General features: G+C 38.2%; 1 protein-coding gene across 1 annotated transcript in view; it reads right to left on the bottom strand.

Moving 5' to 3' along the window:
* Window positions 1–23483, bottom strand: part of LOC126259681 (transcriptional protein SWT1) — a 260925-nt gene that overhangs the window by 152720 nt on the left and 84722 nt on the right. Inside the window, exons 7-9 of the mRNA XM_049956640.1 lie at window positions 23272–23373; window positions 12260–12459; window positions 9401–9590 (exon numbers count right to left, since the gene is read on the bottom strand). Of these exons, the coding sequence (XP_049812597.1) occupies window positions 9401–9590; window positions 12260–12459; window positions 23272–23373 (492 nt within the window). The remainder of the gene's footprint in view (window positions 1–9400; window positions 9591–12259; window positions 12460–23271; window positions 23374–23483) is intronic.

The raw sequence follows: 23483 nt of genomic DNA, 5'->3' as shown, positions 1-23483 counted from the left end.
GAAAAGTCTCTTCACCCTCAATGGGTGACTGTGTGGTGGGCCATGTCCAGTCACGGAATAATCCATGGAATATTCCTCGATAGCACGGCATCTACTGAATGGTACGTGAAGCTTTTAGAAGACGATTTCATCCCCATTATCCAAAGTGACCCTGATTTCAAAAACATAGAGTTCATGTAAGATGGATCTCCACCTCATTGAAGCAGGAGTGTGTTTGATGTTCTGGAGGTGCACTTTGAAGACCGCATTCTGGCTCTGGGGTACACAGAGGACACCAGGATGGACCTCGATTGGTCGCCATATTCTCTGGAGCTGAACACAGGCAACTCCTTTTTGTGGAGCTATATTAAAGACAATGTGTACAGTTATAACACCAAAACCACTGCTGAGCTGAAAACCACCATTCAGGAGGTCATCGACAGCATCAATGTTCCGACACTTCAGCAGGTCATGCAGAATTTCGCTATTCGTCTACGCCACATCATCACCAATGAAGGCAGGCATACTGTCCATGTCATAACTTAAATCCGAACATCTGTAGTGATATTTACATGTTGAATAAAGTGTGTGGATGCTGTAGTTTGTAACTATTTTTCTTTTTTTTTTTTCATATAGTTCAATAACTGTCACCCTGTATCGGGAAATTTTCAGAGTATTTAAAACAGGCAACGAATGTAGGAGACACAAAACTACATGCCCATTTCCTTGCTGTCATCATTCTCAAAAATAGCAGAATCAATTATGAAATATGATGATGATGAAGTCCCATACTCCATGACAGAGCATAGGGGAACGATACGGGAGACCCACATCGCCGTACTAGGCAAGGTCCTAGTGGAGGTGGTTTGCCATTGCCTTCCTCTGATTATGAAATGTAGTTTAAAGAATACATACAACTTTCTAAGTGTGTCACAGTTTATTTTTCTGAAGTGACAGAAGTACAGAACCAGCCATAGTAGAATTAACAAAAATGGTACTTGGTGCTCTTGACAAGGACGTGTGTCAAAGGCATAAAGTCTATGCACGACTTTTGATAATGTTAATGATATAATTCTACTAAATAAGTATGAATTATTATACATAATATGTGTAGCTAACAACTGCTTTGGCCAATACCTAACAGATAGGGTAGAAAGAACAGAGAAAAACAAATGTCAAATAAGGCTGCACTTCTACCAAAATACATTAATCCTATCATAGCACAAAAAAGGTGAATATGTCCTAGGCAGAGTTAGGGATGTAAAAGAAGGGAAGTAGCTTTTTAACTTATCTGGCAGCTTCAAAGACATTTAAATCAAAACATCTTGACATATTCAAACTTTTTTACTTGTTAGTATTAGCACCCATGTCATGTAAAATAATGCATTGTGTCAAGTATGATACATTATGTCATCCACCCATAGGAATAAATCCACCCCCAGAAATTTCATCCCCACCAAAAAACTTTTTTTTAGCTATTACATGTACGTTTTTCATCCATATGATATTATATATTGTTTACTATGGGTTGCGAAGCTTCTGGATTTTGCACAGAATCAGACTTTGGCTAACAAATTGCAGGATGTAGGTGTGCCAACACCTTGCAGCTAAGATAGTTCAGTGAGCTGGGACATAGTGTTAACTTGCAAAAAAAAGTGCAAATATGTCAAGATGTTTTTATTTAAATGCCGTTGAAGCCCTGCCCAATAAGTTCCCTTCTGTTATATTCCTAATTCTGCTCAGGACATATTTGCCTTTTTTGCGCTATGATAGGAGCATTTTTCATTCTGTTTCCCAACTTTTACTCTACCTTAGTTTTGACAATAGACTGCCACAGCTAGGCAACTGATGCAGATTTTCAAGTAGTGAAAGTCCATCCTTCTTGTGGACGTGGCACAGTGGCTGACAATATAAGCAATGGAAATGGAACATCAGAGCCATGTTTTCGAAGTATTTATTATTCACAAGACTAGTTTCAAAATTAGAGAGACCTTTGGAGAAAATAGAACGACTTGTATGAATATCAAGAGCTCAGATGGAAACCCAGTTCTAAGCAAAGACGGGAAAGCAGAAAGGTGGAAGGAGTATATAGAGGGTCTATACAGGGGTGATGTACTTGAAGACAATATTATGGACATGGAAGAGAATGTAGATGAAGACGAAATGGGAGATACGATACTGCGTGAAGAGTTAGACAGTGCACTGAAAGACCTGAGTCAAAACAAGGCCCCAGGAGTAGACAACATTCCGTTAGAACTATTGACGGCCTTGGGAGAGCCAGTCCTGACAAAACTCTACCATCTGGTGAGCAAAATGTATGAGACAGGTGAAATACCCTCAGATTCCAATCCCAAAGAAAGCAGGTGTTAACAGATGTGAAAATTACCGAACTATCAGTTTAATAAGTCACAGCTGCAAAATACTAATAAGAGTTCTTTACATACGAATGGAAAAACTGATAGAAGCCGGCCTCGGGGAAGATCAGTTTGGATTCCGCAGAAATATTGGAACACGTGAGGCAATACTGACCTTACGACTTATCTTAGAAGAAAAATTTAAAAAAGGCAAACCTACATTTCTAGCATTTGTAGACTTAGAAAAAGCTTTTGACAATGTTGACTGGAATGCTCTCTTTCAAATTTTAAAGGGGGCAGGGGTAAAATACAGGAAGCGAAAGGCTATTTACAATTTGTACAGAAACCAGATGGCAGTTATAAGAGTCGAGGGGCATGAAAGGGAAGCAGTGGTTGGGAAAGGAGTGAGACAGGGTTGTAGCCTCTCCCCGATGTTATTCAATCTGTATATTGAGCAAGCAGTAAAGGAAACAAAAGAAAAATTTGGAGTAGGAATTAAAATCCATGGAGAAGAAATAAAAACGTTGAGGTTCGCTGATGACATTGTAATTCTGTCAGAGACAGCAAAAGACCTGGAAGAGCAGCTGAACGGAATGGACAGTGTCTTGAAAGGAGGATATAAGATGAACATCAATAGAAGCAAAACGAGGATAATGGAATGTAGTCAAATTAAATCGGGTGATGCTGCGGGAATTAGATTAGGAAATGAGAGGCTTAAAGTAGTAAATGAGTTTTGTTATTTGGGGAGCAAAGTAACTGATGATGGTTGAAGTAGAGAGGATATAAAATGTAGACTGGCAATGGCAAGGAAAGCGTTTCTGAAGAAGAGAAATTTGTTAACATCGAGTGTAGATTTAAGTGTCAGGAAGTCGTTTCTGAAAGTATTTGTATGGAGTGTAGCCATGTATGGAAGTGAAACGTGGACGATAAATAGTTTAGACAAGAAGAGAATAGAAGCTTTGGAAATGTGGTGCTACAGAAGAATGCTGAAGATTAGATGGGTAGATTACATAACTAATGAGGAGGTACTGAATAGAATTGGAGAGAAGAGAAACTTGTGGCACAACTTGACGAGGAGAAGGGATTGGTTGGTAGGGCATATTCTGAGGCATCGGGGTATCACCAATTTAGTATTGGAAGGCAGTGTGGAGGGTAAGAATCGTAGAGGGAGATCAAGAGATGAATACACTAAACAGATTCAGAAGGATGTAGGTTGCAGTAAGTACTGGGAGATGAAGAGTAGCATGGCGAGCTGCATCAAACCATTCTCTGGACTGAAGACCACAACAACAACAACAGTTTCAGTGCTACATTTGTGTCATCTTCAGGTGCTATTATTAACCAAATAAGTATTTCCAGTCATTGGCTCGTGTATCATAGGACCCATACAATAACTAGGTGCTGTGGATTGGAATTCATGAGTGCATACTCAAAATGTTTAGTCACCAAGATGTAGATTTTTCTTGACTCTAGTGATGACCAATCTGTTGTAAGTTTTTTATTGTCTTTTGAACCCTGTTGCCTATATCATGCAACAGATAAAGCTTACACAAAACAACAGGATGACCATTAATTAAATGTATTTCTCTATCTTCCTACAAAATTTGAAATGATCCACATAAGTCTGAAACATAAGTGGCACACAAATGCATTTAATATCTGAATGAGGCTAGATTTTTGAAAGCAAGTTTCCAATTTTATTCAGGGTGTATACGTGGACAAGGAGGGGGGAAAAAAAATCCGGATTTTTTCCCCCGATAAAAATACAATTTCTCCCAGGTGAAAATACACTTTTCCGTATTAAGTGACAGTATACTTTTCCTTGGAACAGTAAAACTTATCAATCCTTTGAATGGTTACGGTTTTATACACCAGTGTAGATGTTTTGGAAAGAAATATCTTCGATGTGCAGCAACTTGTACGCTGCATATTTTCATATTATAGAAGTATAAATTTGAATTCCACCAAAAACCGCATGTTACTTTGTGGAGCATTGAAATTGAGATTCCAATGCGCTTTTGTATGCCAGGCATAGCTTATGTCACGTGATCTCACAGCGGATATTCAGGGAATAGGTCACATGATGTAGTCACTGTTAAGTAGTGCATATACACAAACTGGAAAAGTTAATGGTTTAAAGTTATATACATAATACTGCTGCAAGAAAAGCAAAGCTTTCACACATTATATTGGTCTTGAAGATTAATAAGCTGCAAGAAAAGCTAAGCTTTCACATATTATATTGATCTTTTTTGTGTGTGTTACACTGTAAGATATATCACACAAAGGTGCCAGAAAATTTTTTAATAATGACATAAATGTCTGATCTTCTGGGCTCGAAATTTTTCTAAATGGTCATCCTCAAAGTGCTGATTTTTAAATGAGAGTCAAATGCTCTGCGATTTAAGAAATTTATCATACATTCTCACACATAGTTCAGCTCGCATAAAAGGAAATTTACTTTGAAAGTAATACTTTTCAAACAACCATTCGAAATATTTTCCTGCGATCTGTTAGAGAAAGGATCATTTCAGCAGTTGCCAGAGAGCACCGGAAAACAGGCGTCACCGCGCTTGCACAGGTATGATGATGCAGGAAGCCCACATGTTCATAAGTGTAAAACATTAGAGGATCTTACATTATGTCATAAAAGAAACAAGACATCAGAGGATACTCCAAGAGCTTCGGAATTTCGTGAACCATACTAAAATGCATAATTCAGTTTACAGTGCAGATTCGGATGTAAATTTTCTTGGAGTACCACTACTGTATTATCTCGTGTCTGGTTCTTTATTATGGAATAATGCCATATGTGCTAGAAGATGGAAAGATGCACTTGTGAAATGCAGCGAACAGTTGAAACTAGCCAACAGTGTGGAATTTTCAAATAAATTGACTGCCTCAGCGGAAAAGATTACTAAACACCAAATTTCTTTACCAAACCAACAAAAATAACTTCACTGTTCTCAAAGGTGATAAATGCTTGACTGTCAGAAAGGTGGAAATAAAATAAAATCTGAAACTAATAACATATTTTAGCCTTCCGTAATTTTGTGAATGTATTATAATTCACTTGATAGCTCCCAGCCACAGAAATCCGTTTTGTTTTTATTTGATGTGAGAGCAATAAATGAAAAGGAAACAGCAAAATCACTAAACGTAAACTCGGGTCACATGGAGACTATCCACTTCACCATTGCAACTCAGACTGCTCTGTGCATCAGCACCAAATCAGCTATATTTCCGAACCGAGGCAATACTATAAATAGTGGTGTGGTGGCCCACCCTTCCTCCCTGGAGTGTTTGAGGTAAGACACCAGAAATTTTAAATAAAAACAAGAGAGAGAGAGAGAGTTGACTTTTCAGAAATATGTTCATTTTATAGCGCACATATTTTTGAAGAGTCTGATATACAAAACATGTGTTTGAGAAAATGTAAGATATGTTATTTGTCCTTGTGCGTGCCAAAGAGCAGTGTCACGCCTCTTTACACAGCATTGGCCTATCGCACATCATTGCATTTCGGTCTGTGGAATTCAAACGTATAATATTTTGTAATGGTTGCCATCAAAGTATATTCAGGACAGTGCAAATTAAAATGTCCTGTGGTGCCTCTCCTGCTCCCATGCGACCAGTCTGACATCCAGCCCCTCAGTCCCAGCCCCCCCCCCCTTCTCTCTCTCACATAAAAAAAGTAATAATAATAATAATAATAATAATAATAATAACAATAATAATAATAAATAAAACCTCACAATTAATATTGGATGGGATTATTTGTAACTCGGAGAACAAGAACTCTTCACAAAATTTGCACTCTTTATTGCCTATTAGCTAATAACCTGCTTTTTTTGAGTAACATAAAATTAAATATAGGATACATGGAACCAACAAAGACAAGTAAGAAGCAAGACAGAACACATTTCTTCAATCCTTATGTCCTAGCATTTTTCCCTCTCTAACCTTGCTGCAGCTTCACCTGGCATGCTTTCCTTTCTGCAAAAGACTATTACCTCATCAAACTTCTTCAAACGGTTAGCTACACGAAAAAACAAAATGCAGTCGTTTAATGTTGTTTAATACTGAAAAAGCTTTTAATACTGAAGCTTTACGTTCGGAAATAGTTTCACACTTCATTCACACACTCCAGCTTCTCAAGCATGAGATCAAAAAGTTGTAGTATGAAATTTTGATATAAATCGTCATATTCTTCCATAATTTGTGTGATGTCACTGTTTCTTCTCCTTCCTCGTTCTAACAAACAGTCTTGTCATCACTAATTCTGTAACTATTCCTGCCAGTGTCAAAACTTATTCTCCAATTAACTTCACTAACCCTGCCAGAATCACCATCTTAGTTATTCCACATTTATTGTCTGTTTAGGCATTGTGTTCGTACAACGCGTTTCCCAGGATAGAATTTAGGCGGCTGCTACTGGCGTCTGTACAACTGGCCGTCTAGTATAGTGATCGAGCCAAAAATTTTCTATCAAAATTTCATTTTCATGGGTACACCGAGAAAATAATATGTAATCTTTCTTGCCTGCTATTCCTGTTAGTCATTTATTTCCACTCTGGTAGTCTGAATGCATGGATTTTTCTGGTAATTATAACAACACTGATTATTCATAAACCACATAAACAAACAGTGATTGGTATTCACCGATTCGGCTTTATTCTGCTCAACTCGTATAGCCCCATCTCTTTCTGTCTGCAGTAAAGTTTATTTCTAAAGGTGACGGGGATTCCCTTAGCAGAGACATGACATCCACTATGCACGCATTCAAAAATCAACTTATGATTCTTTCAGAAATAAACTTAGAATATGTCCAAAACCCAACAGGAATGCATTTCAATAATCATATGAATAATCAATAAACAACGTGCATTGGATACTAAGCGCTTTGTGAAACAAGGTTTTTTTCCCCTCAAGAATATGAATTTGGTGCCCTCCCCATGAAAATGCTGCCGGGGCAGATACAATGGTTTGCCCTCCAGTGAATCTAGTAGCTTGCGTGGGCCAGTAAAATTTTTCTGGGTAGCACCTTGCTGTTTGCTGCTGCTGCTTCTTATACAGCTAACAGCCACACTTCTGTAGCCAGAAGCGGGAGAAGGTACTACACGTACGACTCAACTGCGCATGCGCATGAGCCCACTTGCAACTGCTCAAAATATTTTATTGATGCAATATTATTCTGTAGTAGTAGGATACAATAATATCCTGTTAGTGTATTGTTTCTTGCCAGTCAAAATTACAAAAATTTAACTGAAAACTAAAACAAAACAAAAATTCCCAGAATTCTAAAAAATTCCAGGTCTTTTCCCGGTTTTCTCCTGGATGAAAAAATTCTTGGTTTTTTCCCGGACCGTATACATCTTGTTATTGTAAAAATGCATTTTTTATTTATGTGAACAATTTTTGCACATTCAATTCATGTAAGAATGATTTTTACATGTTACAGTTACCTCAACTTTAAACTATCATATCCGAACAATTGATGAGGATTATTGGATTAAAAAAAATTTCTTTTGGCTTTATCCATTTACCTTCCTCATTGCAAAGTTTAAACCAATTTGTACTAGCTTAAAGTATAGAAATGGCACACTTCAAAAACCTCCAAGAAAAATGCATTTTTTGCAAGTAATTTGAAATACAGAAGCAGCACACATATGAAAACCTTCAAGAAAAACATGCTTTTTGCATGTAAAATCAGAATAGTGCACATAGAAATGGTGCCATTAGCTGAGAATTAATTTCAGTCCAGTTAACATCTTTTGCAAAACGAATTAATCAATATATGGAATTTGACTATATGACAGCTCCAGTTCATCTTTCAAACCAAATTGTAGCTGCAGCAAAGCTACAGTAAGACAGACATTCAAGGCTATACAAGTGGCCACTAGCCTGGGCTAATCAAAAACGTTTTACCCCATATTCCTAGCTACAATAGGAACTGAGTGCCAAGACCTTCAAGCCCCCAACAGCAATTCTATGGGCGGCCTTCTCAAACATATTTGTTACAGAGCTTCCATGCTGTAAGAATATTCCTTGAGGTACTATAGATGTGCCCAATAACAAAAACAAACAAGGGAAAGTTCAGGATGGAATAACATCAATATGGGAAGAATCAAACAATGGAAAATCCAGGATGGAGAGTAACAATATTATGAAAAGGAAAGTTGCTACTCACGATGTAGTGGAGATGCTGTATCACAGATAGGCGCAACAAAAAGACTGTCACAAATAAAGCTTATGGCCAATAAGGCCTTCATCAAAAATAGAAAACACACACACACACAACACACACACACACACACACACACACACACACACACACACACTCGTGTCTCATGTGCAAACACAACTCACACACACGACTGCAGTCTCAGGTAACTGAAAAGTGTGGTTTCAGTTCAAACACACTGTGATAGTCATGCAAAGATGAAGAAGCTTTTACAGGATAGTCTGGCATGGAGAGATGCAGCAAATCAGTATTCAGACTGAAGACAATAATGTGTCACCCATCATTTATCTCCAAGTGAAAAGCTGCCTGTCATACCTTTCACTTTTCATTTGTTTCCATCCAGAAATTTCCATTATCATGATAACTGATTTGACTATGTAATGAGAATATCAGGCCCACAAAAAAGATGTAATGTTAGAAATGGCAAGTGAGCAAAGAGAAATTAACAGTCCTAGAACATGTAGGATAAACAGCATCAAACACTAGGATATCAATAGCTGAATTTTAGAAAGCTGCACCATCTAGCAGGAGATGGTTTTGTATGATTTGTATGCAAGAGACTAAAATGCTGTCAATAAATTTAAGGAACAGATTTATTCCAATTGTCAGATGAACAGAAAAGTATGGCACATAATTTGGAGCTTATTCATACAGAGTATTCTTATTTCATTTAGCTAACAGTATGAAACATCTTTGACTAGAAAACTATAGTGGTTCTTGTGATATGGCCACTATTCATGCAGTTCTGCTCATCTTTACAATGAACTGATGATTACCTGTTTCTGTTTATACAGCCTGAAACAAAATACAGACTGAAACAAACCTTCTACATTTGTATTGCAAAGCTTGTCAATGGACTGGCAGTTGGAGACCAGGACATTGGTGTCCGAAACAATATACAAATTGGATTTTGTATCAGGAAATGAAGATGGTATTATTTCACAAATCATTTCCTCTATTTCTTCAGGGTTCACACCACCTGCCTTATGAATTTCTTCTCGTAATTCTTGCACCTAGAGAGAAACATGACAATCAAATATCTGCATAAAAAGTAAGTGAATTTTGTAATTCACATAAAAATATACAAAATGAATTTATCACTGATGTCACAAATAATTAACACTAGCTGACTTATTTGGCATTACTCTTGCTTTTTGTCTTTTCCTAAGTACTATACGGTAAATATTTTTGCCATCAATTTTAATCAGATGGGTCCAATTCATTTCATGCACATGCCTCAGTATTAGTGTGATCAAACAGTGAAGAAAAAGCCCTAGAAATACCTTGAACAGTTTGCAAAAGGGATAAGCACAGCTTTTGATGACAGGACAGATGGGATAAATGGATTCCATTCCAAGGAGAGAGACAGTGTCGAGGGGAGGGCAGCCAATCACCCCCATCACCAAAATTACCACAAACCTTATAATAATGCCAACTTTGTAGAGAAACAGGAAAAAATGAAGAAGAAGAAGAAGATGAAGAAATTGTTTCATGAATGAAAACATGCTATTGCAGATCTTACATTGATGGTTAAAAATTATTTTGACAACAATAATGTTTCTACAATAGAACGTTCACCTTGACTACATGTACTTACGGCTATAAGTTTCCACAGCTAAAAATGAAACTTGCATTTCATGAACTCTAAGTAATTAGGGGCAAACATGGTGCACAAATTGAAGACAGTTTTTGATAAAGAATTCCAAGACTCTTCAAAAATTGTGAACATACTGTAACTTATATTTGTATGCAAGAAGGAAAGAATATGAAGTAGAACGGGCCTTAAAACCTGCAATTATTATGATTCAACTGACTGTGGGCACTTACTGGCTCTAATTACCATTAGAAAAAATTCCAGAACAGAGTACACTTATCATTTAAAAATTAAATAAAGAGTTGATGCTTCCTGCTATCAGGCATGCTTTCGTAATGAATGTACGTTCTCAGTTGAATAGGTGACCACTCACTTTGAGATACAAATGTAGGGTGGAGGTGCAGAGGACTATTTGTCTACCACAAATAGTGTAACGTTATCACAGTTATGACCAAAAGTATGAAGTTATAGTAAAATGGTTGGCAACTGCGTACTACCAAAAGATCAAAGCACACTGCATTAAGTGAATGTATCATGACAGCAGACTGGGATTTCACTGAAATAATTTCATTTTGTTGAATTTCACTGATTTCATCCTCATTTATTCCATTCAGTTTGTTTCTCTGACTGCAATTCAACTGATTTCACTTACACTGCTTCATACAGTGCAATGAAGTGAAATTGATTCAAATGAAATAAATTGTGTTGAAAAATAAGTTTTTGTCTTGTCATATGGTAGAATTGAGTGCATATTAAAGCAGGAGGGTGTTCCCTGCTACAGGGCATAGACAGTATTAGACATCTTGGAGAGAAACTGTGTCCGAGTCGACAGTGAATGGCCCAGGTATTGATCTATAAGCAAAAATGAGGAAAGGCATCCACAATTCATAGTACAAAGACACACAAAACATCGTTTCTCTCCCTCATTAAAACAATCACACACACACACACACACACACACACACAGCTGTGGTGCTGACCTGGCAATCACTGCATATTTATGAGTTGCTTATTGGGCAATGAGCAGAGACAGGAAGGGAGCATGGTAATTCGAAGGATTAGGAAACTGTTGTTTGGGAGGAAACAGTGAGACAGAGTTCTCAGTGGCAGTGCAAATCAGGGATTACAGTTTGGTAAAGTTTTCTACGTTGTTATGTGTGTCTCTGCACCATGCATCAATCAGCTACACGCGAATGGTTGCTTACCTCATTTTTGTTTATTGTTTCCATCCCAGAATGTCCATTATTATGTTGTTAATCCAGAGATTAATCTCACATAGAACATGTTAATGGCTGTCAAAAACTGTGAAAAATGAAAAAAATCAAGACTGACTGTGATAATTCCTAAAATTAATAAAACCTAATTTCAGGACAATATCTCTGACAACATATGCCAGATCCCAAATTATAACAAATCTAAGAAAATCAAACTGCTCATTTAGCCTTCAGGACGACATCAAAACTATAGAAAGATAATACTTCCTAATAATTTTAACACACCAGTATCCAAAAGTTCCTAATTTTTTAATGAATCGTGGAATTTAAGTAAAAATTGAATCTCTCTTCTAATAATCTGCCAACATCTGTACAACGGAAGATAGGAACACAAGAATATATCACTACCACTCCACAAACAATGCATGCTAAGCCATGCACAACTGTGTCAATGGCATCAAAAAAATATAACTAATAACAGCCCTTGTTTACATAATAAAATTGGTTCAAATGGACCTAAGCACTATGGTACTGAACATCATAATATTAAAGTTAAAAGTCAACTGAGAAACTGTGCATATTTCATTTGGTCATAAAGCTAAGAAGTTTTTATGTCCCTTGTTCTGTTTTACTGCTCTTCAGAATGTGAATTTATTCCTGCTCTATATTGGTAGAAAGTATTACATACTGTTCACTATCACATCACAGCATCATATACCTATGAAAATCAGACAAAATACCTCAAAACAGTCATTAACGGTTTATGCTATCATTTATGAACGTCACAGAAGAGTTATTGAATCCTATCATAGTTTTATGATTGATGAACTTCTGATTGATTTTCTTATCTGTGCCTTCGATAAAGGATACTCACATCCATTAGCATTTGTTGTTCTGCTTTCAAAAACTCTGCTTCATCATTGGTTCTGTGTGAGTCATGTACAACAACACAAATTGGTTGTTTAGGTTGCACATTCTTGTTCCGATTTCCTTGCAATGTTTTTTTATCTTTTTTCAATTGGTCCTGTAAAACTTTCAACCGATTAGCAGCTATATTCTTCTTGCGACGTGAACCTACGGAAATACAAGAGTCATAGTAACTAAGCACAAATACATGCTGTAAACAATGCAAAGAGAAATTTGGTAAGAATACTTACAAACTTAGCAAACATTTCACGTGAGAACATTCTGATTCAATGGGAATGAACAGCAAACAAAGTTAAAATACAGTATAATGGGAAACGCAGAACTGTTCACATTATACACGAAGCCACTGGTACTAAACAGGCACGCAATAAATATGTAAAAAATGTTGTACACTGAATGAAGGCTGGATAAACAAAAATCTGATCATAAATACAGAAATTACTATTGCCATTGCAGTAAACAATTGCTCTTGTAGCCTTTCTTGTACAAATATCTTTTGTACATGTATGCTATTAGCAGCCACAATGATAAAGAGTTGGTAGGTTACTCAGACGCAAAAAAAGAAGGCATCCCTTCAAAATTTAACTAAGAAGGAGGCATCCCTTCAAAATTTAACTAAGAGATTAAATAAATGGCACTCTTTTTACACCAAAGTCTATCGTAACAGTTGTGACACTCCGTTTCATGTATCTTGCCCACTATGATAGCAGCATGCCAAGTGGCCAGCAAGTGACACTTCTTAACATGGCATCAGATAAGTATGAATACTATCGTTTATAGTGATTTGTAACATAGTTTTTATAATAAGGAGTATACGTAGTGCCATAAAAATTGGCAATAACTAAAAAGTGACACCATATGTGTAATTTTTGAGTTTCTGGGAGGAACAAAACAGTAGATTATAGGACAGTTTATATACGATTCTCTTGTAAGATACTGGTATTTACTGAAAAACGTCATTTTTCCATAACAACAAAAACCTGAACTTTTACAGAAAGATATCTTATATCTACACAACAACGTGCGTTTTGTTAGCTACAATTCCAGCCAAATCACTGAATGTGGAACTTAGGAAACATGTATGGAACAAAATGAGAGGAAATGATCAACGGAATAGATAATTCTCAGCAGAAGCAAGATTATGTTCTTGCAAATGTAGGTAACAGCTTATCACCAAACTACAAAAATATGTTTATAATTTTGTCATATGATGATATTTAACAACAGATAACAAGTTGCAGCTTATACAAAATGATGTGATGGTACGTTCAGAACTAAAATGTGTAAAGTGAAACCAAATCCATTAAGTAGTGAAGAAAGACTGCTAAGTGACACTTGAGGTAATAGTAATTCATCGTTGAGCAGAAAATTATTCATTGCTCAAAAACGTGTAATCAGAATAATTGCTGGAGCCCACCCATGGTCATCCTGCAGACATCTATTTAAGGATCTAGGGATCCTCACAGTAGCCTCACAGTATATATATTCACTTATGAAATTTGTTGTTAATAATCCAACCCAGTTCAAAAGTAATAGCAGTGTGCATAGCTATAACACCAGGAGAAAGGATGATCTTCACTATGCAGGGTTAAATCTGACTTTGGCACAGAAAGGGGTAAATTATGCTGCCACAAAAGTCTTTGGTCACCTACCAAACAGCATCCAAAGCCTGACAGATATCCAACTAACATTTAAAAATAAATTAAAAGAATTTCTAGATGACAACTCCTTCTACTCATTGGCTGAATTTTTAGACATAAATTAAGGTAAAAAAAAACTTAAACATTAGTGTCATGCAAATAATGTAATATCTTGTACAGACATCTTTTATTAACCTGACACGTTCCACATCATTACGAAGTGTCATATTCATGATGTATGGAACAAATATTAATCTAATCTAGTACAGGAAACAAATATGTCATACCATCGCGATTTACAAGCACACATAAGAAGCGTAGAAGGACCCATTTTTCAGATGGAAAAAAAACTACCTTTGACAGGCATGATTATTGTTATGTATGAATGCATGCTTTCGCAGTGATATCCGTTAATAAAACATTCTTGGGTTTCAAGCCACGTCAAGTGGTTTACTGCCCACAAGCTTTCGGCAGAGATCTCCTCTGCCATTGTCAGGTGGATGACTGTCGTGTGGTTGTCATTGCCATGCTTATATGGCTGCGCCATCGCTCGTGATGTCACTGGTGCTCGGTCCCGCACCATATATAGTAATGTTTTGGCCGCGCGACCCCCGGGCCCTGCTCCAACTCGCTCAACACTGGATCCCACACTGTACTCAGCTGCAATCCACTGTCTCTATTGAAGGTGTTGTCAGAAATTCTAATCTCTATGGCCTCGTTTATCACGCTATCCCAGAAGCCATTAGCCCATTTAATAATAGACGTCTCATCGAATGCAATTCAATGTCTGTTTTCCAGAGCATGTTCTGCTATAGCTGACTTTTCGGGTTGGCGCAGACGGTAACACCCTTTCATGTCCTATGTGGCACTGTTCATTAGTGCAGACAGTCTGGCCGATATAGAACTGCCCACATCCATACGGTATCTTGTAAATTCCTGGCATTCTGAGGCCTACATCATCTTTCACAGATTTCATTAGTTGCCAGATCTTTGTCGGAGGCCTGAAGATTGTGTGTATTTTATGTCTCTTCAGGAGCCGACTAATCTTCCCTGTTGTCGAACCACAAAACAGTAAGAATGCAACCTGCTTGGTGTCTTCTTCAGAGGTCTTCTTCCTTTGAGGCTTGGATGACTTTGCTTGCGAGATCTGTTTGTGTTGTAACCGTTTTCCTTAAAAACCTTGGGTAAGTGGCTCAATTGTCTCAGCAAGTTTTCAGCGTCTGAGACGGTTTCAGCTCGATGTACTAAGGTCCTCAGAACTGACTGTTTCTGTGCTGGGTGATGGAAACTGGTGGCGTGCAGATACTGATCCATGTGAGTGGGCTTGCGGTAAATGTTATGACCTAGAGACCCATTGGGTTTACGGCAGACAAGCACATCCAAGCAGGGAACCCTCCTTCTCTACTTCCATTGTGAAGTTGATGTTGTAGTGGATGCTGCTGAGGTGCTCCAGGAACTCTTCTAACTTTTCTTGTCCATGTGGCCAAATGACGAAGGTATCATTGACACAGCGATAAAAACATCTCGGCTTTGCAGGAGCTGTGCCCAAGGCGATGTCTTCGAAATGCTCCATAAAGAGGTTGGTTACTACTGGAGCTAATGGACTTTCCATCGCCAGTTTGGTTAAAATATTCTCCATCATGTAAGAAATATGATGAGTAAGAGTGTGCTTAAATAAATCGCTGACATACTGAGTGGTGTTGAAAAAGCGGTTCGTATGTTTCCAAGTGATGAGGCTGAGGAAATTCATAGAGAAATGAGCTGTATTCTTTTAAAATCCAAACGACCAGCTTCAAACATGACTAGAACTGAACACAGTGGCCTCCATGCTCTCTACAATGATCCTCTCACCATCGTCCTACCAGCTGACAAGGGTAATGCTGCCGTCTTAATGGAACGAGCTGACTATGGTGCAAAAATCAGATGGATGTTGGAGGAAGACACATACCAAAAATTACCTCAGGACCCAACATCCAGAATAGTGAGGAAGACTTCAGAGCTTCTCAAACGGTCATCACTGGAAGCAAATGCTATTAAGAACCTCCTCCCCAATGCACCAAGGCCACCCACGTTCTATGGTCTGCCGAAGGTGCATAAGAAGGACACACCATTGAAGCTTTCGAAATGTGGTGCTACAGATGAATGCTGAAGATAAGGTGGGTAGATCACGTAACTAATGAGGAGGTATTGAATAGGATTGGGGAGAAGAGAAGTTTGTGACACAACTTGACTAGAAGAAGGGATCTGTTGGTAGGACATGTTTTGAGGCATCAAGGGATCACAAATTTAGCATTGGAGGGCAGCGTGGAGGGTAAAAATCGTAGAGGGAGACCAAGAGATGAATATACTAAACAGATTCAGAAGGATGTAGATTGCAGTAGGTATTGGGAGATGAAGAAGCTTGCACAGGATAGAGTAGCATGGAGAGCTGCATCAAACCAGTCTCAGGACTGAAGACCACAACAACAACAACAGTGAGTACCATCGGATCGCCGACTTATAAACTTGCTAAACATCTGGCCAGCCTCCTCTCTACGCACGTTGGACACTGTAGACACCATATAAAGAATACAGCGAACTTCATCAATCGGATTAAAGGTCTGCGACTTGCTGATGGGGATATTATGGTTAGCTTCGATGTAGTTTCTTCATTCACATATGTCCCCATCACAGACTCTGTTAACTAATGAACATTTTGTCATATTTTGATGAGTTGTATTTTGCAACGAGGTCATATCTCATAAAGGAAAATAAGTAACTGAGGAGCAGTATATCACCAGAGAAAAGACTCATGTGGTTACTTTAAGGAAAATAAAATGTACAACATCCTATTTCAGTAGTGACTGACAATGAAGCAAAGATGGACAGTAGACAGGGAAGGTTTTCTGTTAAATGCATGTGTAGTATGGCTGTGGCACCAACCACTGTGCAGAAAAGCACCAAACCGCTGTGCAGAACACATTCACAAGCTTTTCCTTTAATTTACAACATTTTTTATACTGCTCGATTGTAATACATTACCACTTTAACCAACACTGTCCTGTACATGAAACACCATTGTCATACAGTCTACCCTACATGAAATAAATGCTCAATTGGATGTGAATCATTAAATTGATTGCAGCAATTAAGACAAAACTACTTCATTGAATTATCTTTCACAGTGGTATGTAAATGATATGGCATCCATAGGCATGTTCCTTCATAAAAGTTGTTGACGCACCATAGTAGATGTCATTCATTCACAATAAAAAATGGAAAAAATGAGGAAGTATAAAAATTTATGGCATATGTTTAAGTATAGCTTATATATTAGTTTGTATATCTTTCAACAATATTGTGAAAAGGATAGTTGCTACTCACCATATAGCGGAGACACTGAGTCGCAGACAGGCACAATGAAAGACTGTTTTATATATATATATATAAAACAAAGATGATGTGACTTACCAAACGAAAGCGCTGGCATGTCGATAGACACACAAACAAACACAAACATACACACAAAATGTCTGCTTGTGTCTGTGTATGTGCGGATGGATATATATGTGTGTGTGTGTGTGTGTGTGTGTGTGTGTGTGTGTGTGTGTGTGCGCGCACGCGCGAGTGTATACCTGTCCTTTTTTCCTCCTAAGGTAAGTCTTTCCGCTCCCGGGATTGGAATGACTCCTTATCCTCTCCCTTAAAACCCACATCCTTTCGTCTTTCCCTCTCCTTCCCTCTTTCCTGATGAAGCAACCGTTGGTTGCGAAAGCTGAATTTTGTGTGTCTATCGACATGCCAGCACTTTCGTTTGGTAAGTCATATCATCTTTGTTTCTAGATATATTTTTCCCACGTGGTATATTTTTCCCACGTGCAATGTTTCCCTATATATATATAATAGAGGGAAACATTCCACGTAGGAAAAATATATCTAAAAACAAAGATGATGTGACTTACCAAATGAAAGTGCTGGCAGGTCGACAGACACACAAACAAACACAAACATACACACAGAATTCAAGCTTTCGCAACAAACTGTTGCCTCATCAGGAAAGAGGGAAGGAGAGGGAAAGACGAAAGGATGTGGGTTTTAAGGGAGTGGGTAAGGAGTCATTCCAATCCCGGGAGCGGAAAGACTTACCTTAGAGGGAAAAAAGGACGGGTATACACTCGCACACACACACACATATCCATCCACACATATGTGTCTGGCATGTCGATAGACACACAAAATTCAGCTTTCGCAACCATCCCTTAAAACCCACATCCTTTCGTCTTTCCCTCTCCTTCCCTCTTTCCTGATGAGGCAACAGTTTGTTGCGAAAGCTTGAATTCTGTGTGTATGTTTGTGTTTGTTTGTGTGTCTGTCGACCTGCCAGCACTTTCATTTGGTAAGTCACATCATCTTTGTATATATATATATATATATATATAACAGAGGGAAACATTCCACGTGGAAAAAATATATCTAAAAAGAAAGATGATGAGACTTACCAAACAAAAGCGCTGGCAGGTCGATAGACACACAAACAAACACAAATATACACACAAAATTCAAGCTTTCGCAGCAAACTGTTGCCTCATCAGGAAAGAGGGAAGGAGAGGGAAAGACGAAAGGATGTGGGTTTTAAGGGAGAGGGTAAGGAGTCATTCCAATCCCGGGAGCGGAAAGACTTACCTTAGGGGGAAAAAAGGACAGGTATACACTCGCACACACACACATATCCATCCACACATACAGACACAAGCAGACATATTTTGGAATGACTCCTTACCCTCTCCCTTAAAACCCACATCCTTTCGTCTTTCCCTCTCCTTCCCTCTTTCCTGATGAGGCAACAGTTTGCTGCGAAAGCTTGAATTTTGTGTGTATATTTGTGTTTGTTTGTGTGTCTATCGACCTGCCAGCGCTTTTGTTTGGTAAGTCTCATCATCTTTCTTTTTAGATATATATATATATATATATATATATATATATATATATATATATATATATGGTTATAATAAAGGGAAACATTCCACGTAGGAAAAATATATCTAAAAACATATCCCGTTATCCACCAGGCCTCAATCTCCGCTAATTTCAAGTTGCCGCCACTCACACCTCACCTGTCATTCAACAACATCTTTGCCTCTGCACTTCTGCCTCGACTGACATCTCTGCCCAAACTCTTTGTCTTTAAATATGTCTGCTTGTGTCTATATATGTGTAGATGGATATGTGTGTGTGTGCGAGTGTATACCCGTCCTTTTTTCCCCCTAAGGCAAGTCTTTCCGCTCCCGGGATTGGAATGACTCCTTACCCTCTCCCTGAAAACCCACATCCTTTCGTCTTTCCCTCTCCTTCCCTCTTTCCTGATGAGGCAACAGTTTGTTGCGAAAGCTTGAATTTTGTGTGTATGTTTGTGTGTCTGTCGACCTGCCAGCACTTTCATTTGGTAAGTCACATCATCTATGTTTTATATATATATATATATATATATATATATATATATATATATATATATATATATCTAAAAAGAAAGATGATGAGACTTACCAAACAAAAGCGCTGGCAGGTCGATAGACACACAAACAAACACAAATATACACACAAAATTCAAGCTTTCGCAACAAACTGTTGCCTCATCAGGAAAGAGGGAAGGAGAGGGAAAGACGAAAGGATGTGGGTTTTAAGGGAGAGGGTAAGGAGTCATTCCAATCCCGGGAGCGGAAAGACTTACCTTAGGGGGAAAAAAGGACAGGTATACACTCGCACACACACACGTATCCATACGTGTGTGTGTGCGAGTGTATACCTGTCCTTTTTTCCCCCTAAGGTAAGTCTTTCCGCTCCCGGGATTGGAATGACTCCTTACCCTCTCCCTTAAAACCCACATCCTTTCGTCTTTCCCTCTCCTTCCCTCTTTCCTGATGAGGCAACAGTTTGTTGCGAAAGCTTGAATTTTGTGTGTATATTTGTGTTTGTTTGTGTGTCTATCGACCTGCCAGCGCTTTTGTTTGGTAAGTCTCATCATCTTTCTTTTTAGATATATTTTTTCCACGTGGAATGTTTCCCTCTGTTATATATATATATATATATATATATATATATATATATATATATATATATATATATATATATATATATATATATATATATATTCCTTTTTTTTGCTCCTGGATTCTTTAGGAACCCTTTTTTTTTTATACTGAGCAGGAAATTACTCTATTTCTATAGTGATATTTGTACCACTATTCGTTTTAACAACTTCTGAACCTCAGCTACAGGGAAGTAATAGTTATTTGTTGTCACATATGCCTAATTTGCACCAAAAGAACTATGTGACCTGTTTTGTTTTACAAGATGTGAGAGGTCTGCCATTTTGCATATGGTATTGAATATGCATACAGAGAAATATTAACAAAGCAATGAGATCAGATTATTCCATTGCTATTGTGAGAGATCTGACTTTGATAACTGAAAAATATATGGCATTATCCATAATAATTACGAATTATCTAAGTTTTCTGTTAGTTGCTCCTTGAGCCAATTAATTAATCTTATGTAAATCACTTGTTTCGCTCAGTTTATAAACCATGAGACTGATCAATATGGAACCAAATGAAGTTCCAGCACACAGGACAATCATTCCTTCATACATTCCCATGTGGACAGCAAAACTTCCAGTAATCATTCCACGTTTATCCCTGTTTCATCTAAAACTAAAACTAAACTCCGTCCGAACAGGCCTTGGAAGGCCCAACAGTACCGAGTGGCCACCGTGTCATCCTCAGCCCACTGGCATCACTGGATGCGGATATGGAGGGGCATGTGGTCAGTACACCTCTCTCCCGGCTGTATGTCGGTTTATGAGACCGGAGCCGCTACTTCTAAATCCAGTAGCTCCTCAGTTTGCCTCACAAGGCTTAAGTGTACCCCGCTTGCCAACAGCTCTTGGCAGACCGAATGGTCCCCTATCCAAGTGCTAGCCCAACCTGACAGCAGTTAACTTCATTGTTCTTATGGGAACCGGTGTTATTACTGCAGCAAGGCCGTTGGCCATGTTTCATCTGATGTATCAAAATTGTATGTTCACAATGTCTCTTAAAATCAACATAAAATAACAATGGTGCATTGTTCCATAATACTTCTGCCGCCATTAACTTTCTTATATGAGAAACTAAGAACTCTATGGGAAGGAGAGATTGCTACTTACTAAATAGAGAAAACATCAAGTTTATTTTAATAATAATAATGAAAAAAATTCAGCTTCCTGACTAAGTTCTCCATCAGAAATAGAAAACTCATACACAATATAATGAAAAGGATAGACTGCGCCTCATCATACAATGGAGATGTTGAGTTATCTCCACTATACGGTGAGCAGCACTCTATCCCTTTCATATATCTCTCTTGACCCATTTTAGACACGACAGGGGCTGGTCAAATATTTATCAAGGAAAATTGCCAAACAGCCACACATTTCACGAACTTATTTTATTTAGGCAACCAGTTTCAGCATTTTCATTATATTGTAATTATTCCATCCTGGATTTTCCACTGTTTAAACGCGCACACTTTTGCAAAAGCACACCACATGCAAAATGACCACTGTTGTCCCGGGATTTTTCATTATGCCTCCCTGCGAATCAATGGCTCCTCTAGGCGGCTAGTAGCAATCTATCCTTTCAATATTGTTGTTATTCAATCCTGGACTTTCCATTGTTGGAAACTAACAAGTCTTACATATATTAACACAAAACTATTGCTGTCACTCAACAATACAGCCTCACAAACAGCAACACACAGTTTTGTTACAGTTAGCAAATCACTGAACCTTCTTTTTAGCAACCAAACTTTTCTGCACAGGTTTGTTGTTAGCCTCAGTCATTATGGAGCATAAAATATAAATAAATACACAATCTCGTCAAAAGCATTCAGACACCTACTGCTCAACATTAAGGGGGGAGGGGGGGGTGTATCCACACTTCATCTTTATGGCAGTTTAAAAATCTGTTGCAGGCACTTTCAGTGATGTATCTGAATGTCTGTGAAGAAATGGCCACCCATTATTCTTCAAGAGCCAAAACCAGAGAAGGTAGCGATGTCCGACACTGGGACCTGGAGTGAAGTCAACCTTCTACCTCATCCCAAAGGCGTTCCACTGGATTCAAGTCGGGACTCTGAGCAGGTCAGTCTTTCAGGAATGTTAGTGTCTGCAAACCACTGCCCTACAGGTGCTGCTTTATGACAGGTTGCACTGTCATGCCGATATAATTAAGCTTCATCTCTGAACTGCCCCTTCACTACATGCAGTACCTGTTGCAGTAAAATGTGTTCATATTCTTCTGCATTTAGCATTTTCTGAAGTGCAATAAGGAGACCACAGCGTAAACACTGTTAAAATTCTCATATTGTAATGCCACCTCGTCCACACTTCACTGCTGGCACTACACATGATGACTGGTGGTATTCTCCAGGCACTCACCAAATCCAAACCATTCCATCAGATTGCTACAGGGTACAGCATTATTCATTATTCCAAATCACTCATTTCCGGTTGTCAACTGTCCAGTGGTGTCTCTATTTACACCACCTCAAGCATGGCTTAATGCTGGCAACAGAAATGGGTAGCTTATGAGGAGCTGGTTGACCATTGTACCTTATTGTTTTTAACTTCTTATTCACAGTCATTGTGCTAGCTGGCCTGCTGGTAGCACTCTGGAATTCATGAGTGATTCCTTCTGCTAATTCCATGCAATTTTTTACAATCACCCTGTGCAATGCTCAGCAGGCCCTGTCAGTCAGTGCATGATGTCTTCCTGGTCTTGGTTTAGCTGTGGTTATTCCTTTGCATTTCCCTTTCACAAAAACATCATCAACAGTCAAAGTAAGTAACTTTAGGAGGACTGAAATGTTTCTGATGGATTTGTTACTCAGGTGACATCCAGTCACTAGTCCACGTTCAAAGTAACTGAGCTATCCTGACTGACCTATTCTTCTGTTACTGCTTCTCTGTTGATAACATAATACTCACCAGCTCCTTTTGTACTGATGGGTCCACTTATGACAGCTAGTGGTCAATTCCACATTACACTGGAGTGTCCAGATACTTTTGATCAGATAGTGTATGTTATATAAATTAACAAACAACAAAAATGAATCATAACAATTGTGTTACCTGCCGTACGCGGAATCTGGGATTGACTGTGTTGACCTAAGGTAGCAGAGCATTATGATAGTGGTGAACAAGACAGGAGGCAGAAGCAGCAAACTTCTCTCTTCATTTTTGGGAAAAAATGATCACTAAACCATTATTCTGCTTTAAATCTTTGGTTACAAAGTTTATTACCTTTTTGAGGTGAAAATTGTTTACATTGTTTGGTACCAATATTCTGCGTGGAAGATACACGACTCCCATCAGAAACACCAATATTTTCAGAAGTGTGACTTCCTGTAACAACAATGGTGATAATAATAATAATAATAATAATAATAATAATAACAATAACAATAATAATAACCTGAAAAACATTTTAAATTACACAGTAATATTAAGGATTG

The sequence above is a fragment of the Schistocerca nitens genome, chromosome 5, assembly GCF_023898315.1.
Source record: "Schistocerca nitens isolate TAMUIC-IGC-003100 chromosome 5, iqSchNite1.1, whole genome shotgun sequence".
In the NCBI taxonomy this organism is placed as follows: Eukaryota; Metazoa; Arthropoda; class Insecta; order Orthoptera; family Acrididae; genus Schistocerca; species Schistocerca nitens.
This window is presented reverse-complemented; position numbering and strand designations above follow the sequence as displayed.